The sequence below is a fragment of the Doryrhamphus excisus genome, linkage group LG20 (assembly GCF_037039965.1).
Source record: "Doryrhamphus excisus strain RoL-2023G ecotype Guam linkage group LG20, RoL_Dexc_Guam_v1.1, whole genome shotgun sequence".
Taxonomy (NCBI): Eukaryota; Metazoa; Chordata; class Actinopteri; order Syngnathiformes; family Syngnathidae; genus Doryrhamphus; species Doryrhamphus excisus.
This window is the reverse complement of record NC_136376.1, coordinates 6,169,784-6,191,636: the sequence shown is the minus strand read 5'-3', so window position 1 is coordinate 6,191,636 and position 21,853 is coordinate 6,169,784. Positions and strand designations below refer to the sequence as shown.

General features: G+C 44.4%; 1 protein-coding gene across 1 annotated transcript in view; it reads right to left on the bottom strand.

The window, feature by feature from the left end:
• The window catches only part of meis1b (Meis homeobox 1 b), a 75,921-nt gene extending 55,343 nt beyond the window's left edge, over positions 1 to 20,578 (bottom strand). Inside the window, exons 1-7 of the mRNA XM_058058036.2 lie at positions 19,865 to 20,578; positions 18,533 to 18,753; positions 17,602 to 17,743; positions 17,407 to 17,457; positions 17,148 to 17,198; positions 15,866 to 16,012; positions 5,941 to 6,052 (exon numbers count right to left, since the gene is read on the bottom strand). Of these exons, the coding sequence (XP_057914019.1) occupies positions 5,941 to 6,052; positions 15,866 to 16,012; positions 17,148 to 17,198; positions 17,407 to 17,457; positions 17,602 to 17,743; positions 18,533 to 18,753; positions 19,865 to 19,876 (736 nt within the window). The 5' untranslated portion in view covers positions 19,877 to 20,578. The remainder of the gene's footprint in view (positions 1 to 5,940; positions 6,053 to 15,865; positions 16,013 to 17,147; positions 17,199 to 17,406; positions 17,458 to 17,601; positions 17,744 to 18,532; positions 18,754 to 19,864) is intronic.
• Positions 20,579 to 21,853: the final 1,275 nt, after the last annotated feature.

Below are 21,853 nucleotides of genomic sequence, written 5' to 3'. Positions count from 1 at the left end.
ACAATGCGACTCTAATGAGGATAAGCGGCACAGAAAATGTACGGATGGATGGAATTTTAACCTTTTCCAAACTCAGATCATTAAAATGGAAGTATTTTCAATCTTATGCTGAAGTTATGCATCAACATTAAGAAATATTTACAAAATGTGGCCACTTTTCATACACATAATTAAAATTCAGTTATTTTCAAGCCCCACCTAGGACCTCGGTGTGAGTGTGAATGGTTGTTTGTCTATATGTGCCCTGTGATTGGTTGGCGACCAGTCCAGGGTGTACCCCGCCTCACGCCCGAAGACAGCTGGTATAGGCTCCAGCACCCCCCCCGCGACCCTTGTGAGAAAAAGCGGTAGAAAATGAATGAATGGTTTCTGTTAGACACGTGCATGTACCTAATCAAGTGGCCCACATGTGACAGAGGTTTCATTCTTCCAGTAAAAGTCCAAGTTGATTGAACGGGTAAGGAAATGGAGCAGTTTTGATGGACATCTTGTAGCTTCAGCTGAGCTAAAACATGGCCGTTGTGTCTTTGGTGTCACACATTCAAACAGCGTGCGTAACACTCCGCCTCGCAGGGAGCTGTTTGCCTTGGCACGTCGCGCTCTCCTCTATTTTACAAATGGTCTGAGTAATTGGTGATACATATCTAATATGGCCAGTCATCGCCTCGCTCCCTGGATGCTTCTGACAGGCGGAGGAAAGGCGGAGGTTGGGGGGAGGAGGTGGCTGGCTTTTGGAAGGCTGCACAGACTTTCCAAAAAAGAAAGAGCAAACACTCGGCTCTGCTCGGTCGGGAGCACGGCAGTTTCCCCCTCGCACGCCAGGCCCTCGCGGCGGCCGAGGGAGGGGGGTGTTCTTACAAATTCACACAGGCAAGAAGGAGCACTTTATTCTGGGAGAAAAAGACACCACGTCCAAGAGGGACACCCCTCCTCCTCCCCCCTCCTGCTCTTGCACTGGCAGCAGACGTGATCTGTTAGCTTTGCCTCTGCCCTTTGAGTATCACAGCACATCAGCTCCAATGAGGCTCCACCAGAGGGCTGCTGGGTGCAACAAAGGCAGCAGCTAGCTAGCAAACAGCTGTGTTAATGGGGTGGGGGTGGGTGGGGGGGGGTACTAATTAACGCTGAGGCTGCGTGTTTGCAAAGATCTCGCCACAACGAGAAAAAAAACACCAGGCTCTTGTCGTCCGTGTCAACTCTTGAGGGAACGCGCTCGCTTCTAATGACATGTGCAAAACAAATGTGATCCGCCCTCCTTCTCTTCTCTTCGTTTTTTTATTTTTTTATTTTATTTTATCTGCCGATGGAATCCAGCACTTAAAAAAAAAAAAGCACCAGGCTTGTGGTCAAGGCATAAACACCCGAGCTGGGAATGCGGCATGGGAGCCACAAAAAAGTCGCTTTCCTAATTGCTCACAGCGAGACGGCACTGCATGTAAAAGCCTCGTTAAATCTCGGCTTTTATAAAAAAGCACATTAGCAGGTTAGCCCGCTTTTCCACCGCACAGTTACTGGCTGCTATTTAGACTGTGATGGCAGGGATTCTGACAGAGGAGCGAGGGGCTAAGTGTGGCAAGGTGGAGACTCTATAGCATACGATGCTACGTGCTGCACAGCGGATGCTGGCTTCGTGGTCTAAAAAAGCGAATAACTACCGGGGTCTTTAATTACCGCCGTGTAAAACACACTGGCATGGACAGCTGTGGCTGTAGGCGACTTCCTGATGCTTTTATTAACGCCTGAAGTTGTCAGTAGCTTTATCAACCTCTGCATGCGCTTTAAAATGCTGCTTACTCGGCTGTTAACTCGCTACTAATGCTGTCTGAGCAGTCAGACGATTAAGTCTGTTACAACATTGGTTCTGTTGCTGCTGTATTGTGCAATGTAGGTGTTAAGAAATGTGTGTCAAAGAGAGTTATGTTTTCCATTCCACTTTATCATGCACTCCAAATCATTATCACTCCTTAAGTTTATTACAACATTGGTTCTGTTGCTGCTGTATAGTGCAATTTAGGTGTTAAGAAATGTGTGTCAAAGAGTGTTATGTTTTCCATTCCACTTTATCATGCACTCCAAATCATTATCACTCCTTAAGTTTATTACAACATTGGTTCTGTTGCTGCTGTATTGTGCAATTTAGGTGTTAAGAAATGTGTGTCAAAGAGTGTTATGTTTTCCATTCCATTTTATCATGCACTCCAAATCATTATCAAATAAAAAAAATAATATATAATGAGCCATTTTTGCACTTTACTGTAGGTAAATGTACAGTGTTTATTTTTGTAATTTCTAGATTGGTAGCCTCCAACCTTACAACAATGTAGCATGCTTAGAACCTAAACTGGGTACCTGGTAGTACCTGGATTTGATGACAAAGCCACAAATAAAGCAAGTGGAGCTACGTATGCAGAAAGATGCTGGAGTTGGAGCATCCAGCATCTCTCCCCTGAGCTGCTTGGAGGAAGAAGAGGATGGATGGATGCAAGGGGCAAGGAGGTGGGGGGGGCGGAGGGGGGGGGTGTACATGGATGCGAGTGAGGCTGTAGGGTGGATAAGAGCACAGACCAGGAAGGTGGAAACGAGTCAGACAGGGAAAGGTCAGTGAGAACACAATCAGAGGCGGAGGAGTGGAAGAAGGTGAAATCAAAAGTGAGAAAGAACAGCAAGAACAGGGAAGGGAAGAAAACCAAGTAGGAAAGTTGTGGGGGAACAAAGAGGTGAGATGTACAGTAAACAAAGGTGGCGCTGTGGAGCGAGTGGGAGGAAGCAAAACAATAAATGGCGACGAGAGACGGCAGGAATGAAAGGCAGACACAAGAGAGTAGGTGGGAGACGAGGGACCACTGGGGAGGATGAAAGAGCGAGGAGGAAGGTTCGGGTGAGGTATTTTTTTTTCAGGGGGGGGTGCCAAACAGATAAATAATAACCAGCTTAGTGGGATTACAGAGTGACTGACACACACAGCCAAATATGACGTGGCAGCGAGAGCTCTTAACCCACATAAAAGATGAAACACGTCCAAGATGTCCTCCGGTATTTACTTTCTTACTGCTTTCGTGTGTGTGTGTGTGTGTGTGTGTGTTAGTAATAAACACCATAAAGCGCAGATTAAGACAATACACCAAGCTAGACGCACGTAAACTACATTTTTTTTGATGAGTTTATAACCCAGTAATCACATTAGACCATATTAAACGTGATGTTGCATTTAAGGACGCGCATTATGGACATGTAAGCTTGAGGGAGGACGACGACGGCGGCGGCGGTCAAAGAGCCTCGCACTGAGAGACCACGCAACCGCAACAATTTAGCAATGGAACGCAGCAAATATAGCCATGCAGCTACATGATTAGAAGACGTCCAGGGTGTGTAGGAGTATGTTCGCTTTCCATAATTAAAAGAGGAGAAAAGCTTTCAAATGAAGACACCACACCACAACAAGCTCACGGAGGCTATGCCATGTTAGCATGAACATATAAGGGTTACGACATGTTATGGAAATAGAAATAATCTGTCCCAGGGTCAAACTGTGGCCACCACAAAGTCACATTTTAACATTCTTAAGAGTCACACAGACCAGGGTTCAATTCCACCCTCGGCCATCTCTGTGTGGAGTTTGCATGTTCTCCCCGTGCATGTGTGGGTTTTCTCCGGGTACTCCGGTTTCCTCCCACATTCCAAAAACATGCTAGGTTAATTAGCGACTCCAAATTGTCCATAAGTATGAATGAATTGTTTGTCTATATTTGCCCTGTGATTGGTTGGCCACCAGTCCAGGTCCAGGGTGTGCCCCGCCTCTCGCCCGAAGACAGCTGGGATAGGCTCCAGCACCCCCGCGACCCTCATGAGGATAAGCGGTAAAAAATGAATGAATGAACAAAAGAGTCACACAAGTGTAAAAAGAAGTAAACAACCCCCAACAATAAAATAGGATGCATTGTGGACAAGAGGGGGCGGCACGGCGGTCTAGTGGTTAGCGCGCAGACCTCACAGCTAGGAGACAAGGGTTCAATTCCACCCTCGGCCATCTCTGTGTGGAGTTTGCATGTTCTCCCCGTGCATGCGTGGGTTTTCTCCGGGTACTCCGGTTTGAAGTATCGCCTTAGTCAGTGGAGGTCAAAGTTCACAGAGACAGCAGCCCTCAGAGCACGCTCGTTAGAGTGACCAATCAGATCGCGCATGGCCGCCCCGAGGCCATTAGTCCTATGAGGTCACACACACACAAACACATCCCTGCAGTTGTACTCACGTTCGTCACTGAACTTCCACATCCTGCTTTTCTAAACAAATAATACGACAAGGACGCACATGGAGAAACACACACACACAAAAAACAAAAAAAGACGTCTGCTCGGCCAAGCGGAAGCACGGCTAGGTCTGTCTGATCGCTCTTCCAGGCTCCGCCTCCTGTCCGCCCACTGGCTAAACCCTCGCCTCGACATCGGCGTCAATAATAGATGAAGTTGCACTTTGTCACTCGCACAATATACACTGTACACTCCTCAGCGGCCACTATATTAGGTACACCTTCACACTCCAGTAACACTCCAATACAATGTACTATTATTATTGTGCTTGGAGTTTGCACTGCAATATCCTGAGAGCTGTTAATTTGGCAAGAAAAATTTATCCTGCAACCAATTAGTGTAAATAAAATAAAATATTGCAGTTTATACTCATACTTTGTATTATTAGCCACAGAATTGAGTCTAAAGTGGGGATTATGCACGCTTACCAAGGGACTAATGTTCCATATACATAAAGTAATTGCTGGTAATAGTACTAACTTTGAGGGCTGCATGGCGGTCGAGTGGTTAGCGCGCAGACCTCACAGCTAGGAAACTAGGGTTCAATTCCATATCAGCCATATCTGTGTGGAGTTGGCATGTTCTCCCCGTGCATGCGTGGGTTTTTCTCCGGGCCTCCCACATTCCAAAAACATGCAATTCATTTTCGTGGGGGTGCTGGCGCCTATCCCAGCTGTCTTCGGGCGAGAGGTGCTGGTGGCCAGCCAATCACAGGGCACATATAGACAAACAACCATTCACACTCACATTCATACCTATGGACAATTTGGAGTCGCCAATTAACCTAGCATGTTTTTGGAATGTGGGAGGAAACCGGAGTACCCGGAGAAAACCCACGCATGCACGGGGAGAACATGCAAACTCCACACAGAGATGGCCGAGGGTGGGATTGAACCCTGGTCTCCTAGCTGTGAGGTCTGCACACTAACCACTTGACCACCGTGCCGCCCGCAAGGTTAATTGGCGACTCCAAATTGTCCATAGGTATGAATGTGAGTGTGAATGGTTGTTTGTCTATATGTGCCCTCTGATTGGCTGGCCACCAGTCCAGGGCGTACCCCGCCTCTCACCCGAAGACAGCTGGGATAGGCTCCAGCACCCTCCGCGACCATTGTGAGGAAAAGCGGTAGAAAATGAATGAATGAATGAGTTCTAACTTTGCTAGTGCATAATCTAGTTTATGCTTAAAAGTCTACTTTGTTTGACAAGCACATTTCTGAAAGTAAATATAATTAAAAGGTAGACAAGGCTGCTGTGTGACCGCAAGTAACAAACACACTCTCGTTTGTTTGTATCCGCCTCTCCAGGACACTGACCGCACACTCAAGACAACATTGCATAATGACAAGGAAGCTGCTGACTAAATAAAACACCAATAATCGTTCCAGAAGTGCCTTCACAGCTCCAGCAGGTGTTTGGCAACAAAGTAGGGAAAAGAAGCTCTCAGATGACCACATCGTCATCATCATCATCATCATCATCATCATCATCACTCCATCTGCTGAGCCCACTGCCGGCCCAACCAGAGGCTTTCTAGCAGCAACTCTTGCAAAGATCCTGCAACCCGCCTGTCCTTCCATCTGTGTGTGATGTAAGACAAAGTGTGTGTGATGCAACGGACTTTGGGTCTTACCTTGCTCGCTGCTGTTGTCGCCGCTGTGTGACGTATGGCCGCCGCTCGACGGGCCCGGCGTGCCACCGGAGCGCGTGGACGCCGTGTCGTCGTGATCTCTGTTCCAGGACGTCTGTCAAAGCAAAGTGGGGGTTTTTAATGCTGTGTTTAATGCAAACATCATATCTTATTTGCATGTACAGATCGGTTAATTGTATGATACAATCTGGCATCGTTGTTCAGGCCTTGGCAGGGGTTTCTGCTCTATAGTGAGCGTTCATTCTAGTGCTGTGTTGTCATCAATTCATCTATTATCTACATGTGCTGTCCTCATAAGGGCATGCAGGCACAAGTGAGTGTGCATGACAACATCATATGGAATGAGGGCTGTTGGGGGTTTGGTGAGGAGAAGAAGAAGAAGAAGAGGCAAGGGGGTGGAGTGGGGGGGCCAACAGCAAGCCAACATGTTGCATTAGTTCCCAGCTTTGTGAAGCATGTGATCCACGTCTGTCTCCATTTGGGACAAACTGCTAGCAGATGAAGACGGCAGTACAGCACAACCACTGAACACACTGACGTCATCCACGGGAGAGATGTAAATAATTAACAATTTACAATGTATACCTCAATAAAGTAAAATCATTTTAAAAATATATATAAAATAAAATAAATTATAATATAAATAAAATAAAATAAAAAATAATTCTTTGTGCAAAAAACCCAAAGAAAAAATGTTATTTTCTCAGTTTATTTACATGACAACAGCATTTTGGAACCTGAAGACGCACGTCTTTACTATTAACAACATAGTTGCAAGTGGTAAAGAACTTGGTGTGAATGCTTGTCGTTTATTTCCAAGTGACATTGGCAACCAGGGTCTGGCATGCAGACTACAGCGTGTGCACAGGCTTTGATGCACAATGCAGAGTGTGTGTGAAACGTCTGAAAACCTCAAAAGGAAAATCGTTTTCCGACTCTACTGGATCGCTCTGGTGTGGAGGTACCCTCAGAGCCAGATCAGAACCCAGGGACTCCTCAAACACAAACAGAACCAGAACTATTTGTGACAAAGCAAAGTGCACGTTTGACGCATACGTTGCCAAAGTGTGATCAAACCTTTCATTGAGGGTGTGTTATTTCATTTGTGTGTATGTGTAGGAGTTTTCTTACACACACACACACACATTACTTACACACTGACTGCAGAAAACGATCAACAAACACCCTTCCCACTCTCCTCCTCATACTGCAACCAGACCAGATGTTACCTCTTATTTTGCAGCGCTTCTGAAAGAAACTTCAAACGGGATTCATCACAGTATCCCTCACAACACCACCTGTGAGAGTCAAGCCGATACCGAGCTGCTTTGCGGCATCCGCTTTGCGTTTTCGGGCTGAATGTGACAAAGTGTGTGTGCGGGGAAAAAAAAGGAACCACACAGAGCAAGAGCTGGTTCCAATTGGGATACTGGTGCTTTCATGGTGTCCAACTGGAGACACTTGGAGAGTTAAAGGAACGGACATTTATTCAAAAGAAGTTTTTGTTTTTAAAGCTATATGCAGTGCAGTTATTTTAATATTTAATATTTTTATATGCATAATATAATTGTTTTCCCAGAGTGGGCTCGGAGGCTTGGCGATAAAGAGGAAAGTCCTCGAGCCAGAGAATGCCTAACTCAGATGGCGATGGGGCAGATAAACAGGCATCCCCTGCACGGCTACGACTGAACAGACGCAAGGTAATCCGCACCACATGCTTGGCTTGGCGCTCAAACGGTTAATTCCTTTTAAAGTTGCAGCTCTAAAAGGGAAACAAGGAGTAGAACTGTTTGTATGGAGCTATGCCAGCATGGATGGAAGCAGTACAGAGGAACCACTAAAGCCAAATGTGCCTCCTAAAATTCAAATTTGGAGGTCACATGACACATTAGCATACTTTGTGAGACAACAAAAAGGGTACCAGTGATAGCAAAAAAGCATAGAAATGGTGGTAAAAAAATATGATGGGGACCATGAGCAAGAAATGCAAAATATTGCCACATGACAAGGCTAGGAGTAGCTCAACATCCATAATGAAAGACCAGAATAAACACAGTAAAAGTACTGAATTTTACATCACAACTTATTTTTACACTTGTACAACAGTTAAGAATATTAAAACGCGTGACAAAAGTTGACTCGCCGATGTAGGTGTCCACTTCGACACAGCAATGCATTGTCAAAGGGAGAGTAATTTTATTTTAGTTTTATTTAGTCTTATTATCATTTGACAGATTATTACACCTGTAGGACAGTTACGAATGTAAATAAGCAGGACAAAATAGTCAAGAAGCATCCCTCTCTTCACCTACATGGTCGCTCCACCTCCACTACATGTGATTCAGCGGCGAGTCATTTTATTTTAGTTTTATTTAGTCGCCAGTTAATTTGTTTTCACACTTGCGTGTATGCTGAAATCTTAGAATGTGAAACCAAAGTCAGTGTCCCACTCCTAACATGCATATAACAATGCAATGCAAGAAGTCACCGTCTGCAAGCTTCCCGCTTCCTCACTTACGTGTTCACTACTATCATAAAAGAGTGAGCAATTTTGCTTTTGTTTTATTAAGGCAGGTGGTGCATACATCAAGTTATGTTTACTCTTATATGATGCTTATAAACGTGACATAAAATATTGCTAGTGTAACTAAAGGATTCATGACGGGTACAGTTTGACCCTGGAACTGACTATTAAATTTCACATTGCATACATTTAATAATGAAGGTTGCCCTCTGCTTGCATGTCCTTTTTTGTGTTTTAATTGTGCAACACTTGAAAAAATAATTAGAACATGGAATGTGTGGCGGGCGGAGGGGGGTGGGGGAGAGTGGCTAACTTGTGCATTAGCTGTAATTGAACAAAAGAGCGCGGTGCCTGCTGGGAGGTGGCCGCCCAGGCCCCATGGGAAAGGGGGCGGCGCTGAGACAGGGGGGGGTGGGTGGTGGCGGGGTGGGATGGCATCTCCACAGGGACGAGGGAGAAGAGGAGGAGTTGGGGGTGGTTATTTATAATCACAAGCCGCCCTTATAAGACGCAAGTGCTGATCTAACGTGCAATTAATGCACACACGGCTGAGATCACACACGCACGCACACACAGCATGTACACACACACACACACACACACCCATTGGCAAACACATGACAACAGTCTTCAATGGCTGGCACACATGAAAATACGCCAACTACAAACAACACACAAGGCATTTGTCTTGTTTGACAAAAGCACACACCTTGACCACAAAGCATACACACACCTTACATCAACACACACACACACACACACACACACAGCAGTGTGGCCCATCCTCAAAATATAACATAGATGCGGGACACACCGAATGATGAATAGAAAGAGAGCTGCACACAAAGCGACACAGTTGATTTATTCTGTGTCATCCTAATGAGCCCCCTCCCACCCGAAAGCCCCCCCCCCTCCCTCCCTAAAGCATTCTCCGTCCTCCCTCTCCTGTGCAGGTTGTATTTCAATGCTTAATTGTCAAGTAAATTCAATTTTTCAGGTTCTGTTCTGCGGAGCTTTAGCTAAACTTCTTTTTAAATCCCCTGCCCAGGGGAAACCCCAACCCCCCCGCCCCCAAAAGTACCACCACCCATCCGGAGTCATGCATGGATAGTTGCTTTTTTTTTTTTTTTTTTTACAGTTTATTATCTTCAATTCTCTATTTCCTTCTACTCTAATTCTGCATGAAAAGCTTGTTGGGAATTCTAACTCTGCATGGAGTGGGGGGGGGGGGGGGGTCGGGGGTGTCTTTCCTACAAGCGCTCATGCAATAAATGTTGCCTTTCCAATTGATTTGCAATAATAAAAGATATGATGGCTAAGGTTGTTGGGATTTGCGCTGCCCCCCCCCCCCCCCCCTTCTTCCCAGAGGTGCTGGAATCTCCCTTTTTTTTCTTTATTTACAGGCAGCGAGGGTGCAGGAATAATCTTATGAGCATACTTAGCGGCAAAGGCGTAAATATACATAATCCAACACACACACACACACACACACACACTTTAACTCTTCAATAGTGGCAATAGAAAATGACAGATTCAGACTACATCCCCCAGAGTGCTTTGCTGCTGCTGTTGTTTTTCCCTGAACACCATTCTTGACCTTTACAACACGGCACGTTTGCCATAATGCATTGCCCTCCAAGAAGTAGGGGCACGTACGAGAAACTTTTGATTGCAGCGAAACTTCTTCTGGTTTCCCCTAGGAAATATTGGCAACAGAAATAATCTGTTCCAGGGTCAAACTGTGACCATGATGAAACTATAATAAGTCTAATGGAAAATGTATGTTTACTCATTGCCATATTACAGTCTATCAATGTGGGCCGCATGGTGGACGAGTCAGGAGATCCAGCTGGGATAGGCTCCAGCGTACCCACGACCGTAGTGGGCGGCAGCATTTTTATGGAGGTAAAATTGTGTGAAAAGTTTCAATAAACTTTTCCCTCTGTGTAATGATAATAAAAATAATAAAAAAAATTAAAAATAATAAAAACAATAAAACAATAAAAATAATAAAAATTTATTTTTTAAAAAATAATAATAAAAAATAATAATGTCATTTGTTGAAGAATAAGTTAATGAATAATAATTAATTAACAAATCACAAAACGACTGAGAATAACATTTAAGCAGCTGCTAAGTTGCAAAGGCGTTTTGCGTGATGGCGGCCATGTTTTTCCACTAATCTTGCTAAAGTTTTTCACACACATCCACGTCAGCCCTCTAAAGGTGCGTGCCAAGAAACACCCTAACACCCTTTTCTTTTTAAAACACTGCAGAAATTGAAATTTCAAGTCAAACCGACTTAAGGGGGTCAAACTACACACCAAACCGTGTAGTGTATTTGTCCAAAAAATAAATAATAGCACAGTCAACATTTTGGAGTAGAAGAGTTAGATTACACAATGTTTACCCTTAATGTTACTAATACTTTCACATGGCTGTCTAGTCCATTATGTATAAAGTACACTTAAATAATAGCCATCCATAGATATAATGTTAATATAATGTAAACAACTACTGACTAATATAGCACATTTATCATCAATAGGCATCTTTTTTTAAGTGTTTCAACTTAAAAGTGTAAAAAGAAGTTAAGCACCGCTTATAATAAATCATAACCTTTCATGGAGTGACGACGACAAATAGGATCTGGTTTCTTTTGGAAGTCAAACATGTTTGACACCAGATCCAGTCCTGCTCACTTGCCGGAGATGATAATTACACGTTCGAATGCAGACGCTAAGGGAGCGGGTTTGGCCCATGTACAAACTGACAAAGTGAGTTTGTCTTTGCTGTGCTTGCCCCCCCACCCCACCCCGTCATCTCTGCATATTTCCACCCCCCCCCCCCCCCCTCCCTTCGCTGCTGAATGAAAAGGCCTGACTTGTGAATGACATGTTGTGCTGTGTTAGCCATTAGCTTAGCCTTAGCCTGGGTCGTCGTGCCTGTGGGATGTCAATGGTGAAACCCTTGGCGACGGCAGACATTGTGGGAGGCCGGTGGGGGTTCGGGGGGGGGGGTGTAGAGGAACTTTCCATTAGCTAAGTACACATGCGCTAGGCCGGGTTATTGTTAGCTTTGCCAAAGCCGCCTCTGACATTAAACACAGCAGCCCATCATGCGGGGAACATCATAACTAACGACCATTCAGCGCTTCGTTTGAGACACAATAACAAGTTCCCAAGTGCTAAAAGTACATTTTTGTGTTGCAATGAAGACTCCCTCCTCAAAATGAGCCTACTTGCTATTCCGCCGCAATAATGACGAGGCTAAGACACACACGAGTCACGTGGTTGCTTCTTTGTGTCACTTGTTGAATCCTCCACAGCCGCCCCGCATTCAGCGGCCCTTGGAAGAAAAGGGGGGAGGCCGAGGGGCCGAGCGGGGGGTCAAACCTCCCCTTTATGCCGCCACAAAGGCCGCCATTACCAACAATTCCCCCTCGCCATGACTCAGAAGTTTAGTTTGAGAGGAGCAGTTTGAGGCTTGGCGGTGGCGGACAAAAAGAGGCTGAATGTGACTCCGGCAGTCCGCTAATAGATTAGCGATAGCGGGCGACCTGATTAGGGAAATAGTGGTTGACCTCCACCCCCCCCCACACACACACACTCCTCCCCGCACCAAACGGGGTTTCCATTCAAGCGGGGACGGGAGGGGCAGAGGTCACCCTTTGACCGGCGGAGTTACCTAAACCAACACTGCTGGGCCTCGCTGACCTGGAAAGCCACGTTGCATAACAGTGCCGATTGTTGGGAGAAGATTCCCTGATAGCACAACCAAGAGGGAATTCTTCCACAGCGAGCCAAGCCACCAGGTTTGAGAATCAAACATAAACATCTTGATGGGATGAACTCATCTGAGAAGAAACGCTCTCACTGCCACTAAAAAAAGTTACCCCCCCACCAAAAGGAAGTTTCAATTATTTCCAGTCCCACTTCATCAAGTGGAGGAGCTCTCCAGGCACACAGAGAGTCCTCAGCGCCATTAGCGGCCCTCAGAGTTCGTTAGCAAATCAACCCCGCCTGCCTCCTCCTCCTCCTTCTCCTCCTCCTCCTCCTCCTGAGTCAAATGCTGCTAAAAGCAGAGGAAGCATCTTTCCGCATCCATGTGCACATAAAACCTCAGAAATGTCACTTAAGTGAAGAATTTTTTTAGGCACTTTTAAAAGGATTTGTACTTGATTAAAACTATTGATTTTACTTTTTATGAATCAAAATAGAAAAGCAGTGGTCATTTATTTGAGTAGAGCCAAAATTGGAACCAAAGAAGCTGTAGATGGTATTGTACTATCAAGAACAAGGGTGGGAAAACTACGGTCCAGGGGCCACATACGGCCCACTAAGTATTTGAATCCGGCCCGCCAGTTGCTTTCTAAGTATTTCAACTTTTAAAATGCAAACTGGCAACATGACTTGCAAGTTGGATGTCTTATTTAGTAAAACATAAATAAAACTGTAAAATTAAATGACATAGTTTGATGTGGTGTGATGTTTCAAGTGCTCCTAAAAGAAGCGACATATTATATAGTAATATGATAGTATTTTACAGATAAAATTACACAAATAATTCAAAGAAAATTTTAAGCAAAAATAGTGTGTGTGTTAAATACATGTTCTGGCCCCCCCGGATAATTTTGTGAACTCAATGCGGTCCATGACTCAAAATATTTGCCCACCCTGATCAAGAAAAAAATATTTTTTCTTTAAAGGTAGTGAAACAGCAAATTTAAAGGGGATGCTTGCCTTGCTCAATTGATGTAAAACACAATTATTTACAATTACAAGCACTTTTCAAATATTTTATGTGTATTTTAACTCAATTTCACGCAAATTACACCAAAAAAAAGTCATTTCAAGTGCACGTAAAGTACTTTTAAAACTGATTTTCAACCTTTTGCAGTACTTTACTGGGAGACGGTATCACGCCATAAACAAGCAAAACAATACTTATACTAGGCGGGTTTTCTCCGGGTACTCCGGTTTCCTCCCACATTCCAAAAACATGCTAGGTTAATTGGCGACTCCAAATTGTCCATAGGTATGAATGTGAGTGTGAATGGTTGTTTGTCTATATGTGCCCTGTGATTGGCTGGCCACCAGTCCAGGGTGTGATTCGCCTCTCGCCTGAAGACAGCTGGGATAGGCTCCAGCATACAATACAATACAGACTCTAATGAGGATAAGCGGCACAGAAAATGTACGGATGGATGGAATTTTAACCTTTTCCAAACGCAGATCATTAAAATGGAAGTATTTTCAGTCTTATGCTGAAGTTATGCATGTAGCCACTTTTCATACACATAATTAAAATTCAGTTATTTTCAAGCCCCACCTAGGACCTCGGCTATGTGCACTCGGCGAGTGTGCATGTGAGGGGAATGCGGCCACGCGAGGATCTCTCCGGGGAGGAGAAGCAGCAGCAGGGAAACAGTTAAGTAAGTCCAACTCACCAGTCACTCCACACAGCACCTGAGGGAGTGCTGCATTTATCAGGCCAGCCTCAACACACACACACACACACACACACACACACACACACACCAAACAGGCTGGGTCACATTCACAAACCTCTGACTTTTTCACCTCTCGTCGCCTGCTCAGGCAAGCTAAGAACAAGAAAACTTCAATATCGCCAATACCGCCATGACACACGGCGCCATAATTCATAACGCTGTAGTGTCAAGTCTTGTATAACAACAACAAAAAAAAGACTCTTGTACTTTAATAAATTCAAAGTATCCTTGACATTTTCTTTTCTCTGCCACACTGGCCTCACTGGAATAAATTGGTTTATGAATAAATGTGCCGTCTTTCTGCCATCTTGTTAACATCGCTGCTTTTGTGCAAATTTGCTGCATGTTTTTTTTTTTTTTTCCCTCCTCTTTCCAGCCCAGTCTGCTTCAACTTTATGCCCGGAGGCATGTATTAAAAATACATATGGAGGGAGATAATGCGCACACACATGCACACACACACACACACACAAGAGTCCAATTCGTTAAGGATGTCACCGCTTGTCACATAAAAATAGACCACAAAATGTAAAGAATATCTCGAAATCCTGTCACTGGAACATCGGACACACAAAGCCGGTCCGTATATTTGATTCTTCAATGAAGGTGGAAGCAGCAGCATCATTAAAAGAAAATAGGCCATGTCTTCATCTAACAGTCAATTAAAGATCTGCATCAGCGCCCCGAGGACAACACGGTCCTCTTCATATACCTAGAAAACCTCATGGGTCTTTTAACACGTCCTAAAAGGCTTCTCTCCGCTGACCTATCTATAGAAAAACACTTTTGACAAAAGAATCCTCCAGAGGATACAAGGAGCCCTTCAAAGAGACACTTAAAGTGTGTTATTTAATTCTCCTTCTGGATTAAACGCGGCATTATCTTGTGGGGTGATCTTTGCTCATTTCCATAATCACACACACACACACACACACACACACATATATATAAGCCACCCCTCCCTCTCTGAAGCCTCCCAGCCTTGCCATTCAGCCTCTCCCAGCCACTCACCCATATGGAAGGTCTACAGATTTAAATTATTTAGCCTAATCGCTTTGTGACTTTTTTTTTTTTTTTTTAGAATGTCCAGTTGTCTAACTAATCCATTTATTTTCAAGTCTTCTTCATTGGTACTTTTATTAAAATAATACTCCAAAAACATATCAACATGGCAGTAATTGACTGATATCCTTATTTAAAGACACAGTAAGGAACATTAGGTGTTGACGTTGGAGTGGCGGCACTCACATAATAAAAGGTCCGCTTATCTGTGATATGTGCACAAAAGGAAACACTGGCTAATCTACCTTCTTTGCTACAAAACAAACCATCTCATTGCTGCACAATCTGTGCAAGGCTAAATAAAAGGGAGTGGGTTATGGAGAAGAGGTGGGTGGGGTGGAAGAGGGGGGGGGGGTTCACTCCCGATAAGCAATGTGCACTCATGTCTGAAGAGAAACACTGACAAGACGCCTAATGAAGCGTGCATGAGCTCCACAGTGGACAAACTGGAGGGACCGGGGCGTCTCAGCCTCGCACCCCACTGCCGACGCGCTCTGCTGGGCCGAGCGTCGCACACAAGAAAGGTGCAAGAAGGGGAGATGGGGGGGAAAAAGGGGGGGCTGGTAAATTAAAATGGACAGGAAGGAGGTCAAGTTTATAGCATGCCCCCTTCCGTCCCCCCAGCACCAACATTTTTTGGCTAATCTTGCACCTCAGGTTCAAGTCTTAATGGGCCAATAAGAGCGACATTTATTCAGAAAATGTTTCATTCCGATGGAGGAGATGGAGGCTGTTAATGGCATGCAAATAAGCCGGCGGGGTCGGAGGGGTGTGGGGGTGACTGTGTGTGTCTGTGTGTGTGTGTGTACCTGGTCGAGGGCCACGGAGGACCTGGTGATCTCCTCGCTGTCCGACTTGGAGCCCCCCTCGCGGTCATCTATGACCAAGTCGATGGGCATCTTGCCCTTCAAGCAGCTGATGTACCGATGGCAGAAGTTGTCACACAGCTCGTGGACCTGATCGGCGGACGGGGAGAGGCGTCATGCATGTGCACAATTTAAAAAAACACTCTCAGGCAGGGGTGTCCAAAGTCTGGCCTGGGGGCCGTGGGTGCTCATTGAAAGTAAAACAGCGCAAAAAGGCGTATATTCTTGTAGAATATATTTCCCATCTTAACATAATACATTATTTTGCTTTTTTTTTTTTTTTTTACACATAAAGTGAAATATATACTGCAAGTTTGGACCCCCTCTGCAACCCCAGGACTACTAAATGCAATAAAACATACTCACAATTGTATAATTTAAATTATACAAAATAAATAACAAGGCAAGATGACTATAAAAAATAACTAATAATATCCCCCAGTTAGCCACAACATTAGGCACACCTCCAATGCATCCAGCGTCCAGTATTAAAACTTTATGAATATCACAACACTCGGTTTTCAGTTCGGTGTTCAGTTTCTAATAGTCTGACCCTCCGGTGTCGCTAAATACATAAAAGGTACAAAAAATATGACAAAAAGCTCTCATCATAATGATATTATGTTCATATATGAAGGCAGGTTTCTTTGATTGCACTGATTAGATGGTGCAGGTGTACCTAATAAAGTGACTAAATATACTTTATATATTCTTGATGTGCGTCAAAAGTCAGATGATGTGACTCTGAGCTGTGCATGACTACTATATTACTTATTACCCCCCCACCACCACCACTCCCACCGCCGTACCCATAAGCACCCCCCACTCAGAATGGAGATATCTGGAAATTGGCAGTGACAAGGGGGTTCACGGGGGCCATGACGCACCAAAGAGCACCAGGATGACATTAAAATTTCCAATTTCGTGTACTTTTTCCAGTTTTTGCAGAAAAAATCCAAACAAAAAGTACTGCATGTGTATATACTATATATACTATGTATATGTACATCTATAGTAGTGATTTAGATGCACTGGAGGTGTCAGAACCAGATTCGCATGCAAGGAAGGACACCCCCAGAAGGTCCGGCATGCAGATGTGGTTACAAATGGCGTCTTGATTGATTTGAACGCTAATTATAAGCGACTAGCAAAAATATATTTATGCAAATAATACAAGAGCACCCCACTTTCTGAAGTGAACAAAAAGAAAAACTCATTTTTTTACCTTTTCCAGCTCCAGTAGATGAAACCGTAAAACTTGAATGGCTTGAATCATCTGCAAAGATTTAAGATTGAAGTTATTTAATATACTGACTTGTATTGTTTTCCTAACTGCAAAGATTACAAACACTTTCCAGCAACTACACTATTATTATTATTATTATTGTCTAAAAAAAAGCATGCCTAGAAGAGGCAAGCATGACGTCAAACACTCCAAAATAGCACACACACACAAATAGAAGACAAAACATGTCATTACTCACCAGATTATCCAATTCTGGATTTGATGAAAATAAAGGTTTCTCTGCACGAATCTAAAAAAGGAGGAAGGGAGTCCAAAATATATGCATGCTTTTAGAATGTCACAGGAGGTAATTATGTTAATGAAATAATTACTAAAAATTTAAAAAAAATGACTTTAAACACACGATAAAGAGCAAAAAAAAAAGTTTGCTGACCTGTTTTGCAAACACTGCTATGTCTTCGTTGAAGGACTCCGACGAGCAGACGTCTCCTCCAGCCACCCCGGGCTCTCTGGGGGTGCACGTCGCTAATTCACATTTCTCGAAAATCAGTGCAAGCAGGGGGAACAGAGGGTGCCTGCACCAACACACACACATATATAGATATATATACAAAAAAAGAACCATGCACACATTACACACAATAGCAAATGTCACCAAGGAGAAGAGCGCCGGGGTCAGGATGACTCTAGGCTGGATTTAGGCAGCCATGCCCCCCCCCCAACCCCCCCTTTTCTTGCAATAACTCGCCCGTAGGGAGCTGCATGCAAAAAAGTGCTGCAAAATGCAACACAAAATCTGCATTTTCACTATTTTTTTTGAGTTGCATTGGAGTTTATGTACATTTATTTGTACATTATACAGATTAAAGATATGAATATATTCAGTGTAAAGTTGTGTCAAAACCGTGCAAACAGGTTGAACCACTCGTGGAAAATACTCTCTTAATACTATGCTTTATGTGTGACTCAAAGGTTATGTAAAACATTTATATAACTGGCCATACAAATTATGTAAAGTCCGAAATGTTCAATGAATAAAGAGCACGTGTCTGGGCATGCTGTATATTTCATTTTGGAAATTAAATTCCAAAAGAAGCCTAATTATTCCGCTTGTGAAACACGTCATTTTGTAATTAATGTGATAACTAAGGTGTCAAAATTAGTCAGACAATTGTATCTTAATAAATACTAATAACAGTAATAAGTGGTTTCAAATCGAGCACCAGTCACTTCCACCGACTCGCCAAGCCACCCCTGACCGACATCCCCTTGCTATCCCCGGGCAGAGCAAGAAGAGGACTCCGCTCCTTTCAACACCAGCACCACCCAAGTTTTTTGCAACCCTTCCCCGGGGGGGCTCGTACCCGTATATGGCGTCCTTGTCCCTCTTGAGAGCGTCGTTGACCGACGAGCCCATGCTGGGGGGCATGGTGTTGGTGTGGGCCGTGTGCGGGTACTGGTGCGAGTGCAGCTGGGGCCCGTGGTTGAGGTGCACGGCCTGCATGGAGCGGGCTCCGTGCGGGTCTCCGTACATGGTGGTCGGGATGCCCACCCCGTCCATCCCGTAGTGGGGCAAGTCTTCGTACTATAGCAACATGCAAACACACACATACACATGCAACTTATTATACACCCGTACACACATGGCGAATGTACTGAAAAGTCAAAGCGTTAAAGTAGCATTTTAACGAAAATTAATTCAACTTTTTCAGCATTTGCATACAGCAAAAATACAAATGCTGCAGCCGGAGTTGTCAACACTTTAAGAAATACAATTTAAATACGATGTAATATTGCTAAATCAAAGCTTTAACCTTTAAGATTTTATTTTAACTTTATTTTGCAGAACTAATTCAAGTTCAACCAAATGCATGCAAGGATTTTAAATATTAGCACCACTAAAAAAAAGAAAGTCAAATGCTGCTTTCACGTACACTGGTTTTGTGTGTGTGTGTAATTGTACAGCAAGTTTCCACAAATGCAAATGACTTAAAAGTCAACCCCCACTTAAAATTACTACTAAATTGTGAGAGATTTTTTTTTTTTTTTTTGCACACTTTCTCTTCAATTTGACTGACCAAAAATAAAAGTCAACAGAGGTGCTGTTTGTGAAAGTGACAAACAAAAGCATTATCACTCAAAGCTCCAACATGTCCAGCCTGAAGGCAATGAGGTGCAAAGCAAAGCCCCCCCACAACCCTACACCCCACCCTTTCCCTCAACGTGGGGGCCCCACTCGGGTGCCAAAGTTGACGTGACAGATTTTTTTTTTGCACAGGATGTGCAAATCAAATGATTTGTCGTCACCTCATTAGTAAATATGGTCTCGTTGGCATCACGCGTAAAAATCTTGCGTTTCATTTTGGAGGTGGAAGGGTTTTTTTGGGGGGGGGGTACAAGTGTCTGGCTTTAGCGTGGTGCCTTTGACAAATGCTGAGATTTGCTACCCCCCCCCCCCCCCTTCCACTAAAAGACTGTCAGAAGTCATCTTAAAAAACAAGACGAGTTAAACAAGAGTGCGCAAAAAGGGGGCTTTGCTTTTCGGATGGGGTGGGGGTGTAAAAGGGAGCTCCGCTGTGCGTAAAGTGCTGCAAAACACAACAAAATGTGTCCCAGAAAGTGACAGCACAGGAACTTTGTAAGCGTGGAGTGAACTTTTTAAAGAACTAGGTCGGTTAGTTAGTAGTTGGACGTACCCTTTGCGCCATAAGCCCCCTCGCTGGTTCGTGATTTGAGTCCACTTAAATCCGCTCCAATGCCAGCCTGGAGAGCAAATTAACAACCAAAATCCAAACAAAACGGCAGGATTTTTCAGTAAAAAAAAAAACAAAACAAAAACAGTAACCAAAAAAAATCCTTCTTTGGTTTTGTTTGGCTGTTTCCCTTCCAGCCAGTGAGCGGTGCAGCCTGTGAAGTTGACCCCAGCCAAGGCGATCAATCCTCGGCTCTCCTTCTGAGGGTGCACCGGTGCTCCGATTCCACCAGCACCCAAAAAATAAAAAATAAAAATTAAAGACACCGGGCGACTCTCATGGCTGGTCTCCGTGTCTCTGGGATCTCAAAGTGTCGGCTGCGAGGAGGGTCCTCCCGTGCGCGGAGCTCCGCTGCTGGAACGTCACCGGCTCAGCGTTCCCAGTCACGGCCCGGAATGAAGCGTCTCTCCTGGCTTTGGTGGCTGCACGCTCCCGCGGCTTGATTTACTTATGCAAAGACTGTCTGGAGGAGCTCAAGAGCAGCAGCGGCAGAAGCTTGGAGGAGGAGGGGAAGGAAGAAGAGGAGGAGGGCTCATCCTGCAGGCTGAGGCTTTTCTTAAAGGAGCCACGATCGATGCCGTGCGTGTGCGTGCGTACGTGCGTGCGTGCACAGTGGACGTGTGTGCAGCTGAGCTCAGATGCACTGTCTGGACCAAACTGCTCAAACCCGGAAGTAGTGGTGGCCGTAACAGGTCGCGTCTTACGCAACGAGATGGGCTGCAGCAAGTGGAGCTGAGGCAGGGGGGTGGGTGGGCGGAACCAGAACCTAAACCAAAGAGTCCATCAACACTGAAGTAACGTCAACACACTTCAGAGAAATTGGTCTTTTAACGCACCACAACCTCACCAGGTACGTTGTTGACACTTAGACCGAATTCAGTGTCACAACTTAACGCTGCCAGTAAACGCAACACCTAGCTTAAATGTCTTTAAAATGTCTTGTATGATGTGTTTATGCATGCATAGCATTCTTACAGCATGTAGAGACCGAGCAGTCCAGTTCGGCCGGTTCTGGGGCCTCTTAGAAGAAACTTTGTACCCCCTCCTTCCTCTATAGTGTGTTTGCGTGTCAGTTTGCGTGTCCTTTAAGCCAATAAAAACATTAATGAGTGTTTGTTTGCTTTACATTCGGAATAAACGCTTTAATTCCGTGCTGGTAAGTCAACTTTATAAAGAAGCATCGTCAAAATAAAGCCTCCTGCTGCCTTTCCCCCCAACACAACACCCCCCTTCTGTAGCAACGAATGGGTCAGTCCAGGCAGGCCACTGCTGGCCAATGATAGCCGGGCTGAGATGGGGTTGTTGGAGGGAGGAGTTCTCATTGGTTGCCTCCACTGATCGATGCATGGATGATTGATTGATCGCTGCGAGGCCACATTGACGAGGAGGTGCAAAAAGCAAACAGCAGAATGGAACACTTTTTTTTTTAAATGTAAGGGAAAACACATTCTTTGTCAGCCAAACACATAAAACTATGATCTCATGCACAAATTAACTTTGCTAAACGACGTTAAAATGCATTAATGTTGAATAATGGCGTGTGTAACTAAGTTAAAATGCAAGCATAATTACAGCCAGTCACTTTTTGTATTGTCTCTATATAAATGCACATTTTTAATAAAAAGTTGCACTATATATCTTTAGAATAAAGTAGAATGTTTATTCTCATCTGCACGTAAACAGGTGCTGACAATACTGTAAATTTACACAACAAAACACCACTCCAATAATGGCAGCATCATCATACATCCACTTGCATAATAGGCATTCATATAAAGTATATTAAATGTTCATATTAATAAGGTCTGTGGACTTTTCAGAGTGCTGTGGAGTCTTTCCAGCTCATCAATCAACACCCACCCACCCCACCCCAACCCCCACCCACCCACCCACCCATACTTGAGCCGAATGGGTCAAAACACGACGCGTTAG